Source organism: Pholis gunnellus, assembly GCF_910591455.1.
Source record: "Pholis gunnellus genome assembly, chromosome: 8".
Taxonomy (NCBI): Eukaryota; Metazoa; Chordata; class Actinopteri; order Perciformes; family Pholidae; genus Pholis; species Pholis gunnellus.
This window is the reverse complement of record NC_136534.1, coordinates 6297049-6323329: the sequence shown is the minus strand read 5'-3', so window position 1 is coordinate 6323329 and position 26281 is coordinate 6297049. Positions and strand designations below refer to the sequence as shown.

At 46.1% G+C, this 26281-nt stretch overlaps 1 protein-coding gene across 3 annotated transcripts in view; it reads left to right on the top strand.

The window, feature by feature from the left end:
- rims2a (regulating synaptic membrane exocytosis 2a) overlaps positions 1-26281 on the top strand; it is a gene marked incomplete at both ends in the record, with an annotated part of 124855 nt that overhangs the window by 18688 nt on the left and 79886 nt on the right. For all 3 annotated transcript variants that reach the window (XM_079164693.1, XM_079164694.1, XM_079164692.1), the window contains one exon: positions 10369-10661. In XM_079164693.1, coding sequence (XP_079020819.1) covers positions 10369-10661 — 293 coding nt within the window. The remainder of the gene's footprint in view (positions 1-10368; positions 10662-26281) is intronic.

Sequence of the window (26281 nt, the reverse complement as noted above, 5' to 3'; positions counted from 1 at the left end):
TGTGGAGCTAATTTGGTTCCCATTGCTGATAAATATTGCTTTGTGATAATACTTTCTCCAACAAGCAGTTGAGGCATGTCGTTTTTCTAACCACACTTTTGCACTATATGAAAATGGTTTTGATCAATATGACACCCCACACCCGATCCAAACTATCCCTATTCAATGCTAACATGTAGTCATCGTGATGCATAGAACAATATAGATCACAAAGGGAAAGCTATAATGCTTGATTGCAGTATTGAACACCCTTGAGCATCATCTGCATCTGTGTCGTATTTGTTTAGTTCGTTGCACAGAGATGAACACTTCTCCGGGGGTCATATCACCGTCCTTGCCCATGTATGACATACATTTCCCATAGCTGTCCTATCTCCAACCTGCTAGTGTTTAAGCTGTTGACTGCCGGACAGTAACTAAACAGTCTATAAGCCACAGCGGAGCGAAGCTCACACACACACACACACACCAGCAGGTTTCGATCCAACCAAACGGAGCAGCAGGAACGCTGGGAGAGACCTCTGCCCTGCTGCCCCCCCCCCCCCCCCCCCCCCCCCCCCCGACGCCAGGACCCCGGTTGTACAGGCTGCCATTGTTCGCTGGTAGATGATAGCTGGGAGATCGGTTTCCTTGTCGTACAGATGGTGTTGAGTAATAACAGTGGCAGCAGGCTGGCGATGGTCAGTCGGGGCATTGGCAGAGAGGCCCTGGAATGTGCCACTGAGGCAATGCCAGCTATTTACCTGGTGGTGCCCTGGCCTCCCGGGCACTCAAGGTCAATGCTCCATACGGGCCGTGGATGCTGATGTTAATATTGTACTGCTCAGTGTAATGTAAGGACACTCTATACTTGTCTATACTGAGATACAGATACAAACGTCCAAAGAAAGATGCAGGATTAAACATTTGATCCCAGTCCAGAGGAGTCACTCCGCTGTTTGTGTGTCACAGTACTGTCATATTCTTTGCAGATATGCCTACAGAATGAGTATAAGCTCAAAGAAATTGCTTATACATCGACTTGTCTTCGGCAGGGGAGCAGAGTAAGCATTTATGACAGGATACAGAAGCTCAGATGACAGCATCAGTCGTCCAGCTTGGAAATGAGCACAGGAGGTGGCGAGGGGGTTTGGGTGTGGGTTCGTTCACTCGTCCTCCCGTCATAGACACACTCTGTTTTCTATTTATCTGGTAGTAGAGTCCAGTGTCTCTGACTATTGGCTATTAGGAGCCAACAGGGTCAGCAGGGGCCAGTGAAGGCAGGGGTTGTCTTTTAGCTGAGACCAGATGAAAATATTTTCCTCCACTTCTGTAAGATAGATAGATAGATAGATAGATAGATATATAGATAGATAGATAGATAGATAGATAGATAGATAGATAGATAGATAGATAGATAGATAGATAGATAGATATATAGATAGATAGATATAGATAGATAGATAGATAGATAGATAGATAGATAGATAGATAGATAGATAGATAGATAGATAGATAGATATATAGATAGATAGATAGATAGATAGATAGATATATAGATAGATAGATATATATAGATAGATAGATAGATAGATAGATAGATAGATAGATAGATAGATAGATAGATAGATAGATAGATAGATAGATAGATAGATAGATAGATAGATAGATAGATAGATAGATAGATAGAACAATATCTTCAATAAGTGGGAGAGAACTTTGTGTGAGGAGGACATAGTGCAACACTAAATGCTAAATATACTAAGTTTTAGGACAGTTACAGTTTGGATAATTAAAAGATATTGAGTGTTTGTGTAAAAACTCTGTCCTGGTTGCACGGGGAGATGAGAGCTGTGGCAGGAAGGACTTCTCGTAGCCGTCCATGTCCCAGCGGAGGTGGATCGGTCTCTTACTCAAAGTGCTGTTTCACCAGGAGATCGTTAACACGATGTGAGGAGGAGATGTCTTTGAGCTGCAGTGCAAGTTAACCAAGTGAACATCTGATAGTAATTCACATTTGACCTGATGTCGGGTGACTTGCGTTGGTTTACAGCCTTTATTTATTATCAATGAATTTGCAATTCATCGTCTTTTCATTGACATTTAAGATGGCTGCGTATTCTGACAAAGAGTAGAACTTATGTCAACGGTAGTTTTGCGTGAGGACGTAGGTTGCTTCATGCTAGCTGCACGTTATTCGGCATTCTGCACGGGGCATTCATTGAGAGTTAGTGCCCCGGGACTATTGTGATATTGATTCCTGATTCTTTTTTTTGTGTGCTCGTGCTTGCAGTCACAGCAGGACAGAAGCTTTGATTAACCAGCCACGAGCAGATTTTGGTAAACCTCGCTTGTCTGAAATCTTGGGTGTCAGTGAAAGAGTTGGCAGCGGTGAAATCTGCCCTTTTTCCATCCGTCTACTCTTTCCCCTCTCTCACAGATGGTGACAGCAGTGGCGAGAGAGATCTTGTTCTGCGAAACGCCATTGAATATTTACAAGTCTCTATGTCTGGGGCAGCTAGCAGAGCTATGGCACGCGGGGAATGTGATATAGAGGGACTGAGAGTTACACAGCTGTTGTAGGAAGGAATGTAAGCGTTGAGATCTGCTCAATAACGTAACGTTTAGCTGAATCTACGCCAGTCACAATTAATCCCTATGCCTTATCACAACAAGCTGAATAATAGATGTAAAAACACTGACAGAATATCTGCCTTTAAACAGTCACTGCTCACTGATTGAACCAGGTAGCTGAGCCTCTACAGTAGATGCTCCAAGAACAAAGTACAGGATGAATTTTTGATGGTTACAAATATGAAATGCCTTTGATATAGATAAACTGTGTGTCAGTGTTGCGAAGCCCTCAGAATCCCTGCTTGTAGCGGTAGGAGCTCCCCGCCATTTCCTCTGATGTGGCTTCAAAAGGGCCCGAGAAATCAACAGTCTCCGGGGAGGAAGTCATTTGTGATTAAAGCGACTCTGGAAGACGTTACATGTGCTCCTTGGCCCCTCCACGTCGCTGCTATAAAACAGGAGGGGAAGTACTACAGTACTTTGTGGGGTCCAGCTTTAAACAGCATAGTGTAGTGAGTCTTTAAAAAGCACCACAGAAATCATTCTCATCATTAAAGATACCATATCTCTGCTTTCCATATGTTGTTGCCTGCTGGACCGTGTATGCCAAAGTGTCACCTGATTATTGATTTTAAAAATAGAAATGCATTATTCTTGTGTATTAAATATGTTTGAATCCTAACTAACAGTGTGTGTATAGTGTAGAATGTCAACGTAAAGAGAACTTTGAGCGATGTTACAGTATCTCTGTAAGAATGAACATAGTTTAGTTCGATAGATTGAAGGGTGATTGAAAATCACAGAAGAAATGCATTTGTTGAGGTGCACATCATTTGCACCCATGCTGCAGAGCTCGACCATATGGCTAAGTGTACGTTTTCCTCAGTTGTGTTTGAGTTTTTTTGCAGGAAGATGCATTTTCCCAATTGGCTGTACAAGGACTTTTAAAGGGCGCTAACGATGTTCGCTTCATTTCCCCTGATCCTAGATAAAATGATGAACATGGGAAAGATGATGGGCATAACCGTACCTCGTGTGCTTTCCACTTTTCAGGTGATAATGTGGGAGCTTAGTTGGTTTGGCAATAGCCCGTCCCCCATTTCTAATTCCTTAATAGATATAGTCACTGACTGACTCACTAAGTCCCCGTTTGTTACACATTTAAATTCTAAAATCTTGAATTTACTAACATTTACATTTACAAGCCAGTTTATCCCCAGGGCACGTGAACGCAGCATCATGTTCGCGTTCACATCGTCGTGACCTCATGGCCCCCATGGCTTCATGGTCCTGCAGTTGTCTGAGAACACGAAGATAAATAGGCTGTGTTGTGCTTTTGTTGTTTTTTATATTTGCATTTAAACCCAAGATGTGGTGAGTGGGAGGTGACAGAGTGTGCTCGGTGAAGCTAACGGAGGAAACGCGGTGGCTGTCCGTGTTGTGCGTAGCCGCGTTGCTCTGTCCGTCTATTGGACTGTCTGTGGGAGCAGAGCTGGGACGCGCCGCATAAGTAATGAGCTCTCATCAACTCCGGCAGAGCACAGAGCAACTAATACAGCAGCGGTGGGAATCACAACGTGATTTGACGCGTTGCTGCTCGTCTCGCATGCTTTTCCTCCCGCGTGCTGACATTGAGACTGGGATCGTTTGACGCGGTTCGATGGATCCAGTGTAACGATTCAAGAACGGAATCCGTTATTCCCATTCATTGAGTCTTTGGACGCTGTTGTTGCTGTGTCGATAGAGACGGAGAAGAAGACTGCGTTTGGTTTTAATTGCATCGGATAAAAGTCCCCGGTGTAACCTTCACGGTGCTCCCAGCAGCCGCTGTCCAGCAGGCAGCCCGTTGATTGGACCCGGAGCTGTCCTCGGTGCTGAAGGTCGGCCGTTTCTTCGTTTTGCAGGAGCTGCGGACAGTCGTCACCACATTATAAGGACCTAAACACGGCGATCCCTCCGCACCGCGCCACGGCGTTCTCCCTCAGCGGCACCATGGGTAAGCTGGGTGAGCACGAGCCTGCGACTGCATCGCGTTTTCCCCCGGTCATTTTGTTTGTCAGAGATGTGACCATTTCAGCTCTCTCGGGGAGGAGGTCTCAGAAAAGCTCTCCACTAACGACGCCAGTCGCACGTCCCTTTGAAGATGGAGCACATCTGTCAATTTAATGTTTTTTTTTTGCAGCATTTTGCCGACGTTTCTTTTCCCCTTTTTTTTTCCTTTCTTGTTTTCCAAACTGACATTCTGTATATTGTTTCATTCAGCGCGCATCATGTCTCGTCAAATGTCGTAACGCGTTTATGTAGGTCTGAGAGAGGCTGAAGGGGATGTGGGTCTGACAGACATGAGCCATTTCTGTGTAAAACCACCGGGTTGCTACAGTATTCCCCTCCTCTTCCTCGTGCCTCTGAACTTCAAACAAGGAGCATAAATATTCATCAAGTCTATTATTATTACTGGCGCCCCACACTAAAATTAGAAGCTCATTAAAATGTAATTCGCCACGTGCCGTCAGCGTTGGAGCATGTGAATGTGGGCGCTCCCATTTCATTCTCATTGGCCGCCAAATGAATCACACCAAAACGCCTTGTAAACTTTTTATTTTGAGAACTGCCCCTAAAGTCAATGTGGCAAATAAGGCAAAAATATTTACATCTGTTTATTTGATTTAGTTATATTACAGTATGTGTGATGTAGAGAACATGACTATAGAGGACTATTATCCTGCTCCTCAAAATAATAGTAAGATATGTCTGAATGTTCATGGATAGTTCCACCTGTCTTGATGTACATTATTCATTGGCCGACATATGTCTGTCATTGAAGCCCATCACACATGTGTAGCCCCCCCCCCAGCTGTGGCAACAATTTGGCCAAGAGTGCACTAGATATCCTTGCCTGTGTGCTTGAACTGGACTCAGTCCAGACCCGGATGTAGCGAGGAGCACTCCACTCCCTGAACAATGAGTCTTTAATGAGTGGTTCAGTTCACCTCAGTTCAGGTGAAGGAGAGAAACACCAAAGCAATATGATACCTATGACAGGTCATTTACTGCCACATCAATATTGCAGCGCGTGCCATCTCCAAGTCTTCACTTTAGCTCTTTTGGAAGTTTGGCTTTCTGGTATTTTTTGCCTTTTTTTATTTAGCTGACAGGAACCTGAGACAGACAGCGGGGGTCATGCTCCTGAGACACTGTCCCGCCAGGATATACCCACGTCTACTCTCACATGAAAGGAATGTGGGAGCAATGGCAAGGCCCAAATCAACAGAATCATTTTAGCAATTTGAACATCTACTGTTATGAATGAATGCCATTGATTTAAATTCAACATTAGAGCTGGCTTGCCATTTGGGCTCACTGTGATATGCCTGCAAGGATACTGCTGATTCACTCCAGAGCCTCTGTTAAGTAATGCTGTAGTGCAGTTTAATGGCCACAAGAGAGAGCTCAGCGCTCTCTCTTACTGCAAATCTATCTGGTTTGTATGTGTGTGTGTGTGTGTGTGTGTGTGTGTGTGTGTGTGTGTGTGTGTGACTCCTCCAGGGAAATTTTGAATGAAGCAGGCAAAAAGGGAACATGTAAAGTACACTGCTGAAGCGTCCATGTTAATTCCTATGCAGTTGTGTGTAGCCTATACTGTATATAGGGTAGGACTAGTCAGCTCATAAGAGGCTGTATTTTTTTATCAGACAGGCAGTATGCCTCACACCATTATGGAATAGATACATGTTTACTGTCAAAGATAGTTTGTCCTTCAGTGGCGTCGTTGGTCGGTGTATTTTTTGTTGTTGTTGCTATTCTCACTCTTCTGAGCTGACACACATATTTTGGAAGATCATATTTGCCGGTAACACTGAAAACACCCTCGGTCTGTGGAGAAAGTATTAGAAAGGAAATTATTTATCGATCCCACGGCACCGGGTGTTTGTTTCCCTTAATTCAGTGCCCCAGTAAACAGCCTATGGCGCATTTAATAGAGTATATCTTCCTGGCGTTTGCAGCGTGTGGTAGCGCTAGGTTTTTTTAGCTTTCTATTTTTAGCTGCAGGTTCAATGACTATGAAATGTGCAAACACAGGGAGAAATGGCCCTGCCCGAGGGCCGCAGCCCCCAACCCCCTGCCTGCGCTCAGCCGTGAAGAGTTAAGCCGGAGGGGAGTGTGTGTGTGTGTGTGTATGTGTGTGTGTGTGTGTGTGTTTGTAGAGTCTTGGGCAGAATGGCTGCAGTGAAAGTGAACATACCTCTGGCTGTTACAGCTGCTTGACCTGCGTGTGCCATTGTGCATGCATGCATCTGTCGTGGAGTCGTCGGATCGTCCTGGTCTATTAGGGAATGAGGGGTACTACAGTTTCCTGTCAGTGCGGATTGAGCTCACACTGTCTTTGGCCTGCTTCCCTTGATGGACTGTTAGCGGCCTCATGCTGTGAGATGGCTCTGCCAGTGTGACTAAAGACAGAAAAAAATAAAAACGTGTAATGAATGAAACAACATGTTTCTGTTACTGCCGCATATCTGGCGGGATGCAGCATGATTGGATTTTTCCTTGAATTTGGGCTATTTATAAAATCTGACAGATTGCAGCATTTGTTCACGACATAATTTTAAAGTCCATTTCAACCTAGATGTGGTTTGAATCCATTTGGCATCCTTGACTTAGGCCGCTTTTTCCTACAGCCTTAAAGCTCATATTCCACATGCCTCTCTATCAGTTGATAAAAACTCTTTAACCTCTTGGGCCCACGTAGCTCAAATCCCTTTGGTTAATCTCAAAATGCACCGTTATCAAGCTCAAAACAAGGCTGTTTTTTAGTTTTTTTCTGCAGTTCTTGTAATGTCTTGGACATTTGAGGATTCAGCCCCAGCAGTGACATTTGTCTTACTGTCGCTCTTCCTGCCTATAAGCATCCATTTTCATTCTGACTCTGCTCCAAAGTGCAAATCAAATCCAAAGTATTGATGTCTGAGGCTCAGTGTGCTCAACATTTACTGCACCCATGCACGTTTGTGTTGTTGTTTTTTCTTTGGGAATACTATTATGCTATCAAGTGTTCACTGATGAGATAAAAGAGCTTGACATGTGCAGTCCAAGGTCTGAGAATGTGGTTAATTATTATTGGCAGAACGGAGAGGTGCACAGGAACCGACTCTATGTTAATTGCAGTTTGGAGGAGTAAATATGTGGGTCGTGGGCTGCAGTCTGATCTGATGGGATGTTAGCTACGACTTTCCCCGTCTGAAGTTAGGCACCTGCAACCTCTGGGAACCTAAATACCTAATTTCCCCCAAAAATAAAGTTTGCATGCACGCTCATACATGTGTACTGTAGGTATGCACAAGTGTGCGTCCTAGGTGCAGGAAGCGATGTGTGGTTGATGAGCAGAAAGAAAAAAAAAATGGCCTCGGTGGCTCCCGGGTCTTAGCTGATGACTCATGGTTCACTGCAGAGCTCTCACCATGACCCCCAGTTAAAGAGGCAGTCATGGCCTCACCGGCTACACTCCCCTGAGACACATAAAGCACAATTTGTAGCCTCCCTGCCTCCATTGTGTGTCAGCACAGTTATAGCCCATCTTTAACATTGATAGCTGCTCATAAATGCCTGTGTGTCAACATTGCGTAGGCCAGTACATGCTGCCTGCGTGACTGTACAGCTGTTTTTGCACTACATTTGAAATTTGAAATAATTCATCATTACTGGTTTGCTTTAAGATAGTATGAAGTATAGTATGAAGTAAGGCAGGCTACGGCGCATGTGTCTGTGTGTGATTTGTCATGTGTTTCCATGCTCTAATCTGCAGTACATCTACAGTAAAAAAAAAACTAATTTATATAATATAACTATAATAACAGCCAAACCTGACACATAATGTCCGCGGTTGAAAGCCTTCAATCACAGTTGGCTGCGTGCATCACCTGTTTGCACATATGGGCAGCTGATTCCAAATGCCAATTTTATCTTCCGATTCACTCGCACACAGAAACAGATATTGAAATCGCAACTACTGACGAGCAAACGCGCTGTACTTGTCGCTGCTATCCCGCGCTGTTAGTCTGAGGAGGACGCAGACAGCTGCCAGCTGGGAGCTTCACCAGGAGGGTGCAATGTTGTGGAAGTTTATGAAACCCCAGATTTTGTACAAGCGCCCTGCCCAGACCAACCAGCAAGTCACTAGCTCAGTGACGATCTCCCACTGACTTCCCACCCATGAACACTGACACGTTTGACGGCTCAGCCGGCCACACTAGAGGCTGGGGACCGAATCTTGAGTTGCGTAGTTGGACCACTGCTTATTTTTCTTCTACTCCACCCAGGCACCCCATAAAACATTCGTATTTGTATCTGTGTGCTAGTGCAAAGATTTAACATGGCGTGCCACAGGTTGCCAACCCCTGTGATCCTTTCCCGGGTGTCTTCCACATCGGTTGCCGCTCTGTATCGCTCTGTGCTTCAGGTCCAGCCAGCCTCTGAGATAAGCAGTCGTGGTTTAGGCTATACTGGCCACGAATCCAGCCTTCGAACAGCTGCAGCCCAGTAACTGTACAGACCAGCGAGTTCGGTTAATCTAGAAATAGCATATCAGTCAATTTTTACTTACTGAAGTACTGAAAAAAAAAGAAAGAAAAAAAAAAAAAAGGCGAGCTACAGACCAACTGATGGTGGGCGAGGCAGCGTTCAGAGCTCGCTCGCACTAATGACAGTAATGCACTGACTCAGCACTTGGTCTGTAAAGGCAGGCAGCGTGGTGCGGGGGGGGGGGGGGGGGGGGCTGCAGTAGCTCTTGGCCGCCCTGCTGGCCGTCTGGCCTGTCAATCATTTAACAAGCTCCGAGCCTTCTCAGACACACTTAGATGTCACTTTAGGTTAACGAGACAGGTGTGGTCACCTGGAGCAGGCCTGAGTCACTTTCAGGTTTCATTGTACCGGATATAAATGATCAAAATACAAATAAAACCCCACGTAGGTTGTTTTTCACAAGATAAGTCGGCACTAAAAACACTGAGCATTACGATGCAGTGTGTGTGTGTGTGTGTGTGTGTGTGTGTGTGTGTGTGTGTGTGTGTGTGTGTGTGTGTGTGTCTGTGAACATGTGTGTGTGATGATCAGGGCTCCTGTCTGCTCCTCGATTTATGAGGCTAATGTGGTGAGCTGGCTGCCGGGACTGCCGATAAAAACCTCCAGCTCTCCGGTATATTTTTTTCCATTTAACTTATCAAAGTACATTAACTGCAATAGTAGCATCTTTACTTACTGCACCCTCTATAAGTCTCTGCAATCGGTAGTCATGTAGGCTCTGAACTGTTGCTGTTTGCTAAGCAGAAGCAAGACTTTAATATTAATAAACTGTGCATATGAGAAAATGTGCTTATATTCAACATAAAAAGCACATTTGACCTGATACTAAGATTATTAAGACTCACAGACTCAAAATGTGTAATGATAACAATAAAGTCAACCCATTGACCTTTCAATGATATCAAAGGCTGCTGCATGTGTAAAATATTTCATCAGTCACCTCATAAACGTGAACTGTCAATACTGTTTTTTGAGATATTGTCGCTGTGGGGTGAAAACTCAATACTCCCAAGTGTGTTCGATTTCTTTTAGATTTCTTTTTTTTTTCATTCAAATCTGTTTTCTTATACCTAGTTTCTAAAAAAAACGATGTAAAAAGATTTTCACCCGGGCAACAGGCTTAACATAAACAAATACCCAAATCACTCCATTACAGCTCATCATAGGTAAGACAACGTCTGCCTGTCAATCCCCCGCTCCGCTCCAAAATACTAACTCCGCCCCCTTTCTTCCCTGCAGGTTATGTGGGTATGCAACTTGTGCCGAAAACAACAAGAAATCCTCACCAAATCGGGGGCGTGGTTCTTCGGCTCGGGGCCTGGTCAGGTGCGGGGCGTGTTTGAGGGTGGACCGCAGGGGAAGAAGGCCAAACTGCAGGACCCGTCCCTGTACCCCTACCAGGGAGCCCCAGGGGACCTTACGCCAGCGTCAGACAGAAGCAGAACTCACGGCGGCCTCCTGCCCAGACAGGCGTCCCTTGACAACGGAGCGGGGCTGAGGTACTCAGCGCCCGGAGACGCGCCCATAGACAGGTCAGTTCTATATGCATTCCTCTTTCTCAAGACACGCACCCACTACACGCTCCATGTGAGTCACGCAGAGTAGATTTCATTATTGTGTCGTGTCAAGTAGATGGTTTGATCAGGGGATAAAGAACTTACGACACGTCATGAAGGCAACTGCAAGAACCTTTTTTTAGCATTACCTCTGGCAAATGTGGCCATTGTAGGTAGTGCAGAACAGTGCTGATCCAGGCCTAGCATAAGAGCAGTCAAGACCCCATATAAAACGGCTTGTACACAGAGCCCATGAGGCCTATAACAGGAGACAGAGACACAGAGACTGTGTCTGGCATTAACTCAGCAAACAGTCGTCCACCCACTCTCTCTTCTTCACACTCACACACATACAGCACACGGCACATATCATCACAGGTGGTTAGAGCCAGGCTCAGCTAGCATGCATACTGTCTTTACTTTTAAGGAAAAATAGCATTTTTAAAAAACAAAAGTTTTGTCACTGCAAGGCTTGTAAATGGAGAATCATTAAGATGCTCTCGGAGGAGAAAAGCCGCATGCCAACTCAGAACATTGTGTTCCACTTGTCATTATGCACTAAATGCCCCGTCTGAGCAGCACACTCAACACGCTGTGTTTGTGAATCTTATTTCCGGTTGCCTATTCCTTCATACTGGTGTCAGAAAAGGTAGTTACTTTGATGTCCACACGGGGGCTCCTTCCTCTTCCTTCTCCCACAGGGAGGAAGAGAAGCTTGTTATCTGCACTGACTCTCGAGAAATGTGTTTCTTTTTCTAAGATTGTGTTTTTTGGGCATTTCAGCTTTGATTTGCTTGTGAGAGACAGGGAAGGCAGGGGAAGTAGAGAGAGAGAGAGAGGGGGGATGACTTGCAGCAGAGGGGGCTGGGCCCTAATCGAAACCCGGGTCGCTGTGGTACGCTCTACCCGGCGAGCTACCAGGGCGCCCCATAGAAATGTATTTCTACTGCAGAAAGGCACAGAGACACTTTTCAGCCACAACTCTCCGGTCCTTGTTTGCTCCTTTTTCAGATGTAACAAAGCGTGCCATTCGTCAGTGTGCAACCCTACGCTACATTTAAATATATGTGGACATAAATGACTTAAGATTAATTAAGACTTCCCACCAGAATCTCTCAAATTGTCATCAGTTCGGGACAGCAAACGTGTGATCTGTGAAGTGAAACGACTCAGGCACAGGTGAAGCTGTGAAAGGGAACATGATATACTGTAATTACAATATACACATATCACACACATACATGTTTATATGAGCGGTGCAGTAGGAAAGGAGATGAATTAGACTATCCTAATCCAGCCTCTGTCCCTGCTCCTATTCCCTGCCGACCGTGTCAATGTACACCTGGTGGGGCCGTATCCCCCACTTGTCTAGCGCAGGGACAGACCAGCCTGTGCCCACAGTACGTTCGGAGACACAACTCATTAGTTCTGTGTCATCTCTTCGCCGTCGCGACCTCCTATTTACTTCTCGATACGCTCGGAACCGGCAAACATGGAGGAGCTCCAGGGGAAAACACTCCGTCTGTTTTAATTGCCTGATATTTGGCTCCAAATGGATGTTTTGATGGATACATCACGCACACCTGCCCATTAACCGGCGGTGAGTGTACATACGTTCAGTGCTTTCACACTGTAATGAGGCTGCTCCGCAACTATGACACATACTCTGTAGCCTCCAAAATAGATATTTATTCCGTCCCTGTCTTGGTAAAATGGTGTACCTGTGCTGTCCTTGTTATCCTCATCCGTTGTGTTTCCATACTCTGAATACGCAGCGCACAGTAGCACAGTAAAGACAACTGCATCCTGTAATCAAAGCTACACCTCTGTAAACCTTTAACAGTGATGCAGGATAACAGTATTTTGTGTCTCAGTGCTACTGACGTACAGTATCCATCTTCTCCTCAAATGGCTGGCTGCCTTATGGTGGTTTTAATGGAGGATCAGACTGACTATAGATCAGACTATAGATCAGACCGCTCCAAGCATTCAGTCATCCAGTCACTTTCTGCTCCAGTCCGGGCCCTTGCCACTGTACATTAATAGATTGCACGGCTGGAGAGGTGGAGATGGTGCCGGAGGAGCGTTTCTTGCTTTGGCATTGCCGACATACGCAGTGACACAACAGGAAACTGTCTGTCTGGAAACTCGCAGGATAATGCTGATGATGGATAGCAGCGAGTCCGTAAATAGAACTCCCACTGCATAAGCACCAAAACCCACTTTCATTAATCTTAAAGAATGTTTAAATTAACTCTTGGATCTGTTCTGCTAAAGAAGGGGGGGGGGGGGGGGGGGGCTGACAGTCTATTTATAAGGAGAAATAACTTGGGAAGGCCTCTAATTTATCTTGGTCTCGGAGGTGTCATTCGAATGAACACACAGATTCTCCGGGACAGCTGCAGTGTTGGGTGAGGCTGATGAAACAACAATGATTACACTGGGATCGGAACATGCTCACTGCTGGAGTTTCTTCCGATTCTGCATTTTTTTAGACCCATTCGGCCCGGGCAGCAGAGCCACTCAGTCTGCCAGAAATGTTAGAGGAGGAGGAAGAACACGCTGGCCCTTTAACAGTCCAGCTTTGCACAGTTCAGTTCATCATTGCTTCGTCTAAGCTAGTCTCTTTGAGGCCCCATCAGCCTGACGAGCCTTACAGTATGGGAATTTCACCAAATAATTCACGTTGACACGGAGGTCATGAGCCATCATTCCTACAACATTACATCAAATGTTTACTGACAAATTATGATCCGATGATGCTGCCACACCCAAAAAACTATGCAATGGAGTCCAGCGTGTAAGCAACAGGAGCGGTTAGACACAGACAGTCCACAGTTTAACTCTAAAGCACGTGAACACGTGAAAGCTCCGTTAGAATTGACCTTTGTGTGTAAAACTGCAAGTGGAGTAAAGAACAGTTGAACTAGGAATTAAATCTAATGGATGCTTACTGGGGACAATTGGGGTAATAACCTTAATGTTCAACTTAGTTTAGTTTTACCATTAAATACATGGTTTAGTTGATAATATTCGTCTGTGAACTAATTTTAAAACCTCTAACTGACCTTTAACAACATAACGACGTCAACAAGCGCCATGGGCAACATTTCGGCGGTGACCCTGCGGCAATGTAGCTGGCCACGCGACGTGTCATGTATAGGCTACTTTGTGATTTGTAGTATCTTCACTTGAACATCTGCTCCACCAGGGGCTAATTTTACCTTTCGGTAGCGATGCAATAAACCTGGGAAGGAGGAATTGATTCTAAAGTCTTATACAAGAGGCTGGATTCTAGTAACTGATGATGTTTTAATAACAGAGGGATGTCATGTAGTCGGCTTACATCCTCTTAATTAAGTCTGCATTAAGGATGACTAACTAACTAATTGCTGAATAGTCTATTTGTAGTGTTCTTGTACTTTATCTCTCATGACTGAGATATTGAACACAGACACATGAATCATCTTCCTGCTCAGGAAATGCTCCTTTCTTTATACATGCATGTAGCACAACTCATTTATAGAAATAGCTCCATGTTGGATGCACTTTTGATTGTCCTGCAAATATTTGTAATCAAATGCTTTACATCAGCATCTTTAAGGAACCACTTTAACCTCCCTGCATTTTTTGTAACTACTTTTGACTCTTTCAAGTTACATTCAGACCTGAATAAAAATACAAATTTATAATAAGTGGGCAAAGCCCTCGGGAAAACCCCCCTTTTATGTGTGCCCTTTCCTCACAGGCAGACACTGGACCTTTCAGAGGTATTGCACTGTCATCTGCTATTACTGACGAGGAGCTGATGATGCTCTGATATGGAATGTAAGAGAGAGAAAAACTGACGACAGCATCGCGTCTCTCCCCTGTATTATACCGTGGTGTATATATCTGCTGCTGTGCGCGTACCAAAGAGTGCATGAGAGAGGATGGAGAGATGTGGCAAAAGAGTGCGCACAAATTGCGATGTGTGCGTGTGTGTGCGCGTCTGTTAGCGCGAGTGTGTGCTTTTCATATAGGCGACGGGAAATATGAGTTGAATGTGAGGCAGCTGCTGATGCGCCGGTAAGGGATGCTGCTGCCGCTGCTGCTGCTGGCTGCCGCGTAGGGATGCTTCTCCGCTTCTTCTCTCCTTCGGGCGCTCCTTCGCCTCTCCCTGCACACCGAGAAGAGATTTTCGCCACAGCGAGAAGGAGAAAAGACTCGTTACCGGCACCGGCGCTACCTTTTCCCCCCCGCTCCAAGTCGGAAGCATTATGACCGACGGATCCCGCGCGGAATGCGTCTCATCTGAGGACACTTTCTACCAGGAGCGGCCGGAGAAACATGGAACTTGCTCGGCGTCTTTTCTGCGTCTAATGCGCCCCCTGGAGATACGAATAACAGAATACTGAGGAGGTCTATGTGTGGAGGGGGGCGTCCGGAGAGAGCGCAGGCTTCGGGATGTGCTGTCGGTGAAAGGGGTGATCATTCACTGAGGATAAAAGAAAACGGAGGGGGAAAATGCAGTTTGAGACATTGCGTCAGTTCTGTAGCTCGGTTTTATCACATTTCAACGGGGCTTTCTCGGCGCCTCAGAACATCTTGCAGACGGAGCTCTTCGAGCAGGCGCTGAGCAACATCGGGTGAGTGATTCCTTTGTAAAGAAATGGCCTGATTTATGAGGAAGGGCTTCCCCGTTGGTATGTCAAACGGGGGGGGGGGGGTTGTTGCGTTTATCGATCGGCGGCCAGCCTGCGTAATAACAACCTACAGTATAGTACTGTTGCTGCTGCTGCTGCAGATATTTCCTGGCTGGATGATGGGGCCGATCAGTGATGCTGCCGCGGTTTTTTGCCGTGTGCGCGTGCGTACTGAAAACGAGCCGTTTTTAGGCAGACTGTGACCATGCCGAGGTGTGCCTGTGCTGTGCGCGTGGCCGTGACCGTGTATGTATGTGTGTGTGCGCGTGCGCGTATGCCCCAGCGCACCGCTGCTGCAGCATGTGTGCTACATACCGCCTCTGCTGCTGCCTCTGCTGCCGCTGCTGCTGTGCCCGAGAGGAGAACGTGAGGGGGTGAGGAGGGTAAATGTACATTTTTAAAAGAGTCTTTGAAATGAGTGGAGATGCCCCCTCCCCCCTACTCCCCCTCACTCCGCACACCCACGCACACAAGGCACACACCTACACACCCACACTCATGCACAGGCCGTCATGTTTTTGGAGGAAGGGGAAGCACATAACAGGTATGAATTATTTGATGGAATAGTGACGAAACTGCAGAAAACAACCCCATTATATACATCTTATGCTTACGGTAGACTTGGGCAATCATTTTCATTATTTGAAAAATGTAGCATGTCTCTACCCTTTTAGCTACAGTGTTACTGCAACATATGCTCACTGTATTTTCATTTTCGAGAGAGAGAGAGAGAGAGAGTAGCTGGATCTCACTTAGATGCATCGGAGCACATTATGATTAGTCTGCTAAATGCTCCGATCCCCCCACGGAGAGGCCCCTGGTCATCTGGCCAGGCATGGCTGTGAGACACATTTTGCAGACTGCAGAAGGACTTGGAACTTGCAAACAGACTCCCCGCGTTCCTGCAGCAGCAGCAGCAGGGCCGAGAGAACACGCAGGCCTCTTTCTTTACTTCTCGAAAGAGGCGCGGGCCCCCATATCTCCACACCACGCACCACGTCTGTCTCCGGGGACTGCGAGTCTTTCCCTCTTGTCCCCCCCACCCCACCGTCAGAAATAATTTACAGCATTGCTGGGCTCCCTGCCACCTCACATTACATGGCCAGAACACTCAGCCACTGGAAGCGCTGAACAGGGGGCTCTGTGCCTGGAAACTGTGATCCAGCAATTTAATCTGACTGATTAAATTGAACTTATTTTCCATCACTACCCTTTTTTTTTCCTTTTCTCAGTAAACTCCCCCCGTAGAAACCGTCTCTGAATGCAGGGCTGCTTAATTATCGTATTGTTATATAGTTGGCTGAGTCATTTTTAATGCTGTTCCAGTGTCAGCCTTTAAGTCCACTCATTTCTGGGTCTGTAAGTAGTACCATGAAACTCACCGGCACAAAACAACAACAACACAACTCTCTGCAAACCGGCAGTGTGTGCTCGCCAGCTTGGCCATCCATTCGATCAGGGCTGTTTGTGTGTGTGTGTGTGTGTGTGTGTGTCTCTCTCTCTGTTTCTTTCTTGGCCAGGCCAGGCCTGCTAATGGGCTGTATGCTTTTAGATCCAGCGCCATGTATTATGCATGTGTGCGTCAGGAGAGGTCCTAATGGGGTGTGGGGATCTGTTCTTAGAAGGCCTGAATGGTTTTGAATTGAGTGGTCACTACATTTAAACTGCAACCATACTCCCCCCCCCCCCCCCCCCCCCCCCACTCCTCTAATACACACTCATACACACACTTTCCCCTTAACCCTATATTTTGCGGCTCTTTGTGCCCGCTGCCCTGAAATGCCTGAGACCAAAGTGTGTCTGTTGATGGACTGGTGTATGAAGTGATAAAAGGGACGTTGAGTTTGTGATGCTGTTCTCATTCGCTGTTTGTACTTATTCCTTCGGAAACTAATGCACTGTAACTTGTATATAACAGGTCATATGAATGGTTAGTTAGTCCTGATGGGCAGGTGGCACCTTGCGTGGTAATTCCTGCCATCGGTGTATGAATGGGTGAATGATGGCATGTAGTGTTAAAGCACTTTGAGTGGTCGGAAGACTAGAAAAGCGACAAGTGCAGTCCATTTACCATTTAACTTACTAACGTACTTAACTAACGCCACAGACTTAAGTTACATAACAAACATACTTCCGATCTGCAGGGTCTTGATCAGGGTCTTGATCAGGCCCATTGATTGTTGGTGTTGCTGGACATTCGTTGGAGAACGTGCAAAAAAAAGAACCTTTCTTTAGACACCATGAGAACCGTTGTAAGTATGAGGACATTTTGCTTGGATGTTCACGTCATGCAGCCTTTTCCCGGATGAGCCTTTTGCAAACTGTGCGGCGCTATAAACGGGATATGAATAGCTGCATTTGATTTTTCTGCACAGATGCAATGTTTTGAGAGCAGCGCAGTGTTTCAAAGCATATTAAATAAAACCCATATTGCCGCTGTTTAATGATTCCAAACGGGCTGCCCAATCTCGGATGTGATTTTAGTGAGTCATCCTCATAACCACAGCTGTTTAATTCATCCCACACTCTCATATATTGCTCTCCTGCAGTGATTATCTGCGCGGTATAGTGTGTACAGTCACAGAGCGGAGGAGAACTGTCAGCTCTACGCTGAAAGTTCCTCTGAAGTGGAACCCCCTCCCACACCCATCTCTTCACTAGTCCCCCCCCCCCAGCCATCTGGTTGCCATAGTGATAAGGTGTAATGTTCAATCAATAGAAATGATGTCTGTCAACCCTGACGTTAGAGCAGGGCCTGATTCAAAAGTCAAAGGAAGGCATGGAGCATAGGGATGTTATTTCTTACAGAATGACCAAAAAAACAGGAGAGTGGGTGGATGTTTGGTCTGCTTTGACATGTTTATGGACACTTTTCCAACTCCGATTTTATGCGCAAAAGACTGATAAAGCGTGAACTCAATAAGAAACTTGACATTTGTGCATTACATATACATATACAGCACAGAAAAGGCCTCATGAGACTGCTGTAAAGGCGATTCAGTGAGAGGACCTGAATCAACTTCTTTAAAGAGGTGTGAGGCCTCTTAACCTAGAGCCAACTCTTTTCAGGCATCGCATCTGAAGCCGCTCATTTTGTCTGTAGCAGCTCAAGATTGTGCTGGTTAAGCAATGTGTGTTTGTAAGCACAGTGGGCAACCTTTCACTATTTGCTAACCCTGAATTATAAGAACGTGTTGCTGTGATGTTGAAAGGCGACTAAGCTACTGGAGTAGCAATGTTTCTTGACAATACAGCGTTGATGGAAGTGGTTATCAGAAATATTAAAGGGCTCTAGACGTCCCCTACATCTCATGCTGAACTCTTTCCTAGGTATCTGAGTGTGAGGTCATGATTGACAGCTGTGATTCTCTGTCGCTGACGAGGTGCGGCGCTCCCATCCAGTGTGTCGTGCATGTAGCCTCACGGGTACAGACTCTGGTGTTTGCTCTCGCAGCCTCTTGTCAACTTGTTTCGTATTGATAGCCTTGTGTAGGTGAGGTGAGAGGAGCTCAGTGGAGAGACAAAGCAAGGAAAGGACACAGAGAAAGGACGACAGAAAGTACCAGGAGGAGACAGGAACACCCGGGCACCAGTCACCATGGTGACAGAGCTGTAGACGAGGCAGACGTACTAGCAGGCGGCAGCTTGTGGGACTGTGAACCCCTGGAGCCCCAGATTCATGTTGATGTGACAGAACTGGGGGAAAGGAGAGGAAAGGGGCCGGAGGAAGGGAAGGGCGGACAGGAGGAGGACAGGAGGAGGAGACAGACTGCAGACTTAGAAACAGCCAGTGACAAGGACTTCACAGCAGTCCCTCCCTTGGCTCCTCACAGTGCTGGACACTTGGGATGATTTAGAGGTGTATCCACCTTGATATATCATTGACCAGATCGGAGCATATGTAGCGTTGTTTTTACCCTTCTTTATCCAGGCTAAGTTGTCTGAGTGTATATTTAGTTTTTCCACTAACGCCCATCTTTACATTCCCGCCGTTACACATTAATGCCTCGCAAGAAGCAAAAGTCTGAGCTCCTCCGCTGGAGCTATTGGGAGTCCAATGCCTTGCTGAATGCAAGTCCTACCCACATCTTCCCAGCCTGCCTCTGGGCTACCGTCCTCTCTTTTTATTTCATCTCTGTGAGTACTATAAAGTAGCGTCTTGAGGGTTTTAGGTGTAGAGTCAGACTGAGACTCAAACTGTATCCTCAGTAGTTCTTATGCAACCCCCCCCCACCTGCCTCGCCCCGACATCCCGTCACACCTCGCCCACGCTCAGCCCACCCTCAGCCCCATAGTGTTGCACCCGGGTGTTGGCGGCACTCAGCAGCTGTAATTAAGCCGGCCCTTTATTGGTTTTGTCCTCGCCGAGGGAGATGTGCGCAGGAAGAAGGGAGGCCCTGGTTTATTGCCTGGGCGTCTAAGAGAGGGGTTATTATGATTGCACGCTGGAGAGAGAGAGAGAGAGAGAGAGAGATAAAGGGGAGAGAGTTGGAATGATAGCAGCGCGGAGGAAAAGGTGGATGAATAGTGCGAGAGAGACAGCGGCAGAGGCTGAATCGATAATGCCGGACTCCTCTCTGCTCTCACCAAATCATATCTCAGCATCGGACAGTGAGCAAGAGAGGAAGAATGAAACAGAGAGAGAGAGAAAGAATGAGAGAGAGAGAGAGAGAGAGAGAGAGAGAGATAGCTGGTAGCTAGTGGTGGGCTGTGTAGCCAGATAAGCATCAGGCTAATGTCCCGAGCCCCAGGCCCGCTGCCACCGCTGCTGATGCGGCTGCCCCAGAGGAGGTGAAATAGTCTGTTTGCAGAGGTTTGGTTACAGGTTGCTACAGCGCCAGAGACACGCGTTATGTCACCCAGTAAGATGTAGGTGACGCACAGGTTCAACCGGCCGGCCCGTTCTGAAGCCGGTGAAACTGGATGAGGAAGGGACAGAAAGGGGCCACGGAGCAACAAAAGGATAGATGGTGTACTTTTCAAACAGAAACAGCGGCCTGTGAAGAGCGCTGGGCTCTGTTCATGCTTATGGAGCGAGACTGATTCCCTCAAAGGCTGAAGAGGCTTGTGTGCACATGTATTTGTGTGCGTGTGTGTGTGTGTGTGTGTGTGTGTGTGTGTGTGTGACCCTCAACCTTCAATGGTTGCGTTACAGTATCGTCCTGCCAGTAAAACTGCTATTTCAGTCGGGCATTAGGAGCATCTTCCAACTGCCCCGGGTCCTTAACTCAGCTCTTCTTGCGTGTTTGTGTTTCTTCGTGAGAGTGCATGCGGCGGCACTTGTATGTTCATGTGTTTGCAGCCCGGACCCTGGGAGGTCTTTTTTTCTCTTTTTTTCTGCTTCCAAACAGATGTCTGATGTCATCTTGTTTTTAAATAGCCAAGAGGGGGACGGGGGACGGGACTGCATACTCCGCATGGATAGTGCTTTGCTCTCAACCATATGCCTCGATGTGCGATGCTATTTGTCAACGTCAGTGACTGTTTAACAGTTTGAAGAGGGGTTAAGTTTGCCTGTGCAGGATCTTAATAGTGTTATCCCACAAATCCTCCTCTGGCCTCGATGGTCAGCGGAGTTGCTAATTGAAAGTTAAGGCTCTCTCCTCCTAAAGGTACTTCACAGCATCATCATTCTGGTTTTATATTTGATTTATTGATTGAAGAGGCTTACAAGGTCTGACCTTTGGAAGGTCAAGAGGTGGACTTTATTCAGTGCTGTGGAGTCCACACGACACAGCTGAGCAAACATTTCAGGCTCGGCTGTCCCTGAGTCCGTTTACATTAAGTTATTTCTGTGTGCATGGAATCCATTTTAAATCCAGCATTAGCCTCAGACTGTTAGGGTCTATATCTACAGGTATTCTCTAGGAATCTGTTTTAGTAACCTAGTTATTATCCACAGCACACACCCAATGCACAATCGACCCCCGATGGCATAATATCTGCCTGCATTGTTTCATGAATGGGGAAAAGGCCCGCTTCTGCACGTAATCCTGTTGCCGTGCCCCAAATCCAAATCTATTTCATGCTCCAATTTATTCAATTACCAAAAATACACTTGAAGAAGCTGTGTGATAAAGCAATAATGAAGAAGCTTAATCTAAACATCTGCGTCCATCCAGCCCGTTGCGATCATCATCCGTCTCATCCCCAGCCCCGCGCTCAAATCCGCTTTCGCAACACTGATTGTATTTCACGAGCTCAACCAGATTAATTATTTTCCATATTTTGCAAACACTGCACCGTGCACGTGTCAACCCCCCCCCCGCCCCCCTCGCCTCCCCGCATGTGTACAATTAGCTCAGTTCGTTTGTGTTGCAAATATAGCGGCCCTGGCGGTGCTCGGCGGCCTCCCTGGGCTTCTCCTGCCACGCAGCGGAGAGGAGAACCCAGCCGAGGACTGATCAAAAAGCCTCCTCCTTTGGCAGGCAGATGCTGAGTAAACACGGGAGAAGAAGAAACCGTCTCCTCCCGCTTCCGCTTCGCGCCTTCATTATTTCTGGAGTCTGCTGGCTGGCGTTAATGAAACCCCATGTAATATTCATTTAATTCCCAGTGTTTACTAGTTCATTAGGTTTTAGGATAGTAGTTGATCTGATCTCCAGGGGTGGCTAGGGAGAGGAAAGAAGCTGACTTTGAAGATTTTCCTTTTTTTTCTTTTTTTCACTCGCCGGCATCCCTTCCATTTATTCATATGTCTCTCTTGATCCTGTCAGAAGACCATTCACAGTTCTCCCGCTCACAGAACCGTAGAGCTTCTGCTCTCATTTCTACATCTATAAGGTTTGAAGGCTGTTTTTTCTATTGTGGTGCAGCGGCACATCGAGGACCCAGTTACTGTCGTCATCCGTACGACACACATTTTAAACGCACCATCTGTACATAAAACAGGCGAGTAGAGTGCTACGTCCTGTGATGTATGCAGATCTAGGAATCTAAGCACAAAAAAAAGGTGTCTGAATGTAACCCTGGTTGAAGATAACCACCGTCGTAGATTGAATGTGTTCTCAGACCAGAGCCCCTCCAGGCCTGTTGAGCTCCCTGGCTCAGGGCGCTGTGTTACAGACGCTGTCCTATGCAATTACAATTAACCCACACAGCCCTTTGGTCTGGGGCTCGCTCTGCAAAGGTCTGACCGCGGGTTCATCGATTGCGACGTTGGCTCGTCAATGCCATTGAGCGCTGTAGAAAAGGTCTTTCTGCTGAGCACACAGGGAACACAGCGAGTGGCTTTTTCATCAGACAAAGAGGAAAGATGCAACTTGGTCGCAAGCTCGCATTTAAAAAAAATGTGGTTTAAAAACTCCAAGTGCCGTGCCATTGCTTCCACGCATTCTTCTCCCACCTGGCAGTTGTTGAACTCCTATCATCTGCATTTATCCTGCATCATTAGTATGACTGTTTCTTTTCCAAACCAGTATTTTTGGGGGATAAAGCAACAGCGTAGCTCTAACGATGTAAGTATTAAAATGATCATTAAAGGTCTTTGGCGACATCTCATTATGTGCTAAAAGTTGTAGAGAGTAATTGGAGTCACATTTAATTTTTTCAGACAGCTATCTCCCATATCTATTTCCTTGTTGGCTTTTCCCAAACTCTTCAACCCTTCTACTTAGCTGCACACTGTCTCTTTGATCTCAATGTGTGTGTGTGTGTGAGTGTGTGTGTGTGTGTGAGTAAGTAGTGACATCTCTCAGACAGGGAAAGTGTTTCAGAGAAGAGCTCGGGACGCACCGTCTTCCCATTATGCACAGCTTCCTGTCTGCCTCCAGGCAAGCCTTCTAGCAGCCGATCTGTTTGAATTCAACTTAAGAGAGACTGGCGGGGGAAAGGCTACGGAACTGGAATGGAGAAGATGGGGTGAACAGCAGTCATTTGAAAAAAAGAGAGCACTGAAATGAATAGCATTTTCAGAAAGTAACTGACGGGGGAAATCTATCAACATGCTTCGCTAACTAGTCCCAGAACAGGATCAAGAAAACCAGATCATCTACCGTGGTCGCTCCAGTGGAACCCATTGCACACGGCTCCTATTATTCTGCTGTTCTGCACTTTCTCAAATGTTGCACGCCTAATTTAGCACATTGTAGGACGAAACCTGCGCGGCTCAATTTACTCTCTAAAACAAACATTTTGTACATTTTCTCTGCTGTTGTCTTGAATTACTGTCTTGTCTGTTGCTCAATTAAAGAAAGAGCCAGATTTGAATCTTTCCAAACGAGACCATGGAGGAGCGATTGTTCAGCAAATTCCCCTTTGCATACAGTGGGACTTCCACTGGTGCCTGATGAAGATAAAAACCTGATGGAGATTGTCAATGTTGGCTCGAGGATGTGAAGTGTTCTGCACGATGCCGTCAGTCACGTTGCAGTCGGTGCCTATCAGAGTTCGTTAAGCTGGGCACTCAGTGTGTAAGTAGACATACATCTTGATTTGATTATGCCCAGGGCCCAGCCACAGAGATGCATTGGGGTAAGTTGGCTGCAGTGGCTTCCCTTCCCCTGTGGATGTAATTGGAGAATGCTAATATCTCCGTTCCCTGGCAATCTCGCTTTCATTTTAGGTTCGTGACAAGCAGCATCCAAGCAGTTTGTCGCCAAAAAAAGGCAATAAGAAGGATGTATATGATACATTAGATCTGTATTCAAAATGCTGACATTTCTACTTCCTCTCATTTTTGCAGAAAGCTGACTTTGTAGTCCTGAAACCGGTTTGAAAAGGTGTGAAGTGCCCCGCACCGCACACACAGCTTTTACTACCATGATCGGTTGTATTATTAGTGTTAATTTATAAATGATGTGCTAAAAATAGCCGCTGCGGTAATAAACGTGAAGTGTGCTGGATTGCCAGAGGCAATATGCAGTGTGTACTGCTGTGGAACAAAGGCACATTTAAATAGAATTGCTGCAGTCAAGTGGGCTCCCTCGTTTCTTCCGTGTGTTTTTCTTCATCGTATAATTGAAGTTCTTCAAATTCAGTGTTTTCTCCGCCACAGAGTATGAACACTTCCCATGAAATACTTGAGCTCGTCACAGTTTCACTGTTCATCATGTAGCATTAGTAAACTGAACCACATCAAGCTCAATGTCGAACCCAGTTATATTGGATTTTCAGTACATTCAGGTGTGCAGCATAACCAGATTAGTATTTTAGTATCGTCCAGATTTTAACTCTATAACCCACTCTGGGTTTATAGTGTGCCCAGAAATGATTTGAGCATAAATGGACTTCAGTCTCTTTTCTTCTGAGACGGACACTTCTACTCTGTAAAGCAGTGATGCTTTGGAACCAAGTGGCCAAGTGGCAGGGAACAGGGAAGGAGCCTGGAGTTTATACGTGTTGATAGAAGATAGCGACCTCCACTTTAAAAACGACGGTCAGACTCTTCCCCTCGTTGTTTTGCTGTATGTTCGAGGCATGTTCAAGAGCAAGTAAGAACTGACTTCAAAATAAAAGTGATCTTCGGGTAAATACGGAATTTCACATTTATTCAATAAAATTCAGTCTGTCAATAATAAATAAATAAAATACAAAATAAATAAATGTTCTAATGAATTCAACAAGTTAGTCAGTCCATAAACAATAGATAGATTAAGATTAGACTAAATTAATTAATATTAAATAAAATATAATAAAAATATATCTTTGAGAAAATATGAAGATATTGAGATGTATATAATATGTCGCGGCCTAGCCTAAAAATATCGAGGTATTATTTATAAGCCATATCACCTCGCCTTAATTCACAGTAACATTGTTAGCCCTAATTGAAATGAAAGATTAAGGAGTATGTGATGCAGTGACTTTCCATTTGTGACGGAATACCTGTGAATGATTGTCCACCCCAGCCATGCATTGAGATTGATGCTAATATTAGCATGCACACATGATGTCGGCGCTAACATTCTAACCATGTGTGACAATATCGAGCTATCTGAGTCTGAGATGTCCTATAATAAGCCACCGAGGAGAGGATAAACCCTTGTTATTCAAGTAACACTATGGTCTGCTCTTGATGACTCACGGCTACATTAAAGGGCTGACAACTTCATTTTATTTATATTAAAAGATAAATGCTGTCAGCAGGAGCAGGATTTGGTGGAATGTAAGAATGTGAAGTGGAGAAATATTAGATAGGCATTGGTACCACTAGATGACGGGTTTGTTTTCTCGCTCCGTTCGTCCGCACAGGGCAGAACACCGTGTGCCCAGGCAGGGAAAAGCGTTTTACGTATACGGGACGACGGAGGCCCAACCTTGAACCCAGCACAGGGAGCTATTTAGCCTGGACCCCATCACCATTTGTCAGCAATGATTGGACAATAACCAAAGACACATTTCTCACCTGTGAAGGGACGTCATAGTGCTCCTTCCCACTGACTGACGGACCGCCCCCCCCCCACACACACACACACACACACACCCCGTCGCCCTGCTCAGCCTCGTTGTATCGTTGGTACAGGGAGGACCTGGCTGTCTGGCGCGTCGTGCCGTGCTGCTGCAGTCTTATCTGTTGAAAATAATAGACTCAGAGGAGATGGGAGAAAAACAGAGAGAGAGGGAGAGGAAAGTGTATGTCGGGGGGGGTGGGATGTAGCGACCGACAAGTGACCAGTCCAGACCAGCCTGGGCCGCTGCTGGTTTCTGCCAGGAGGGTCGTCAGTCCGTCCAGCTCCTGAGATGTTATTTTGAGCTGCAAGGATTATTAAAGCATCCTCTGACTCACCCCTCAGCTTTTTTCATTACTCCCTCGCTTTCCGTGGAGCCAGACAGCCGCGCAGCGTCACCACCTTTGATTTCAAATGCAGCTTGCTCACTGGAATGAAAAATGTATACTTAGCAGAACCAAGAAGAAATTCATGGCTGGAGAGAGAGCGAGCGAGTGAGCGAGCGAGCGTACGCGTGTGTTCA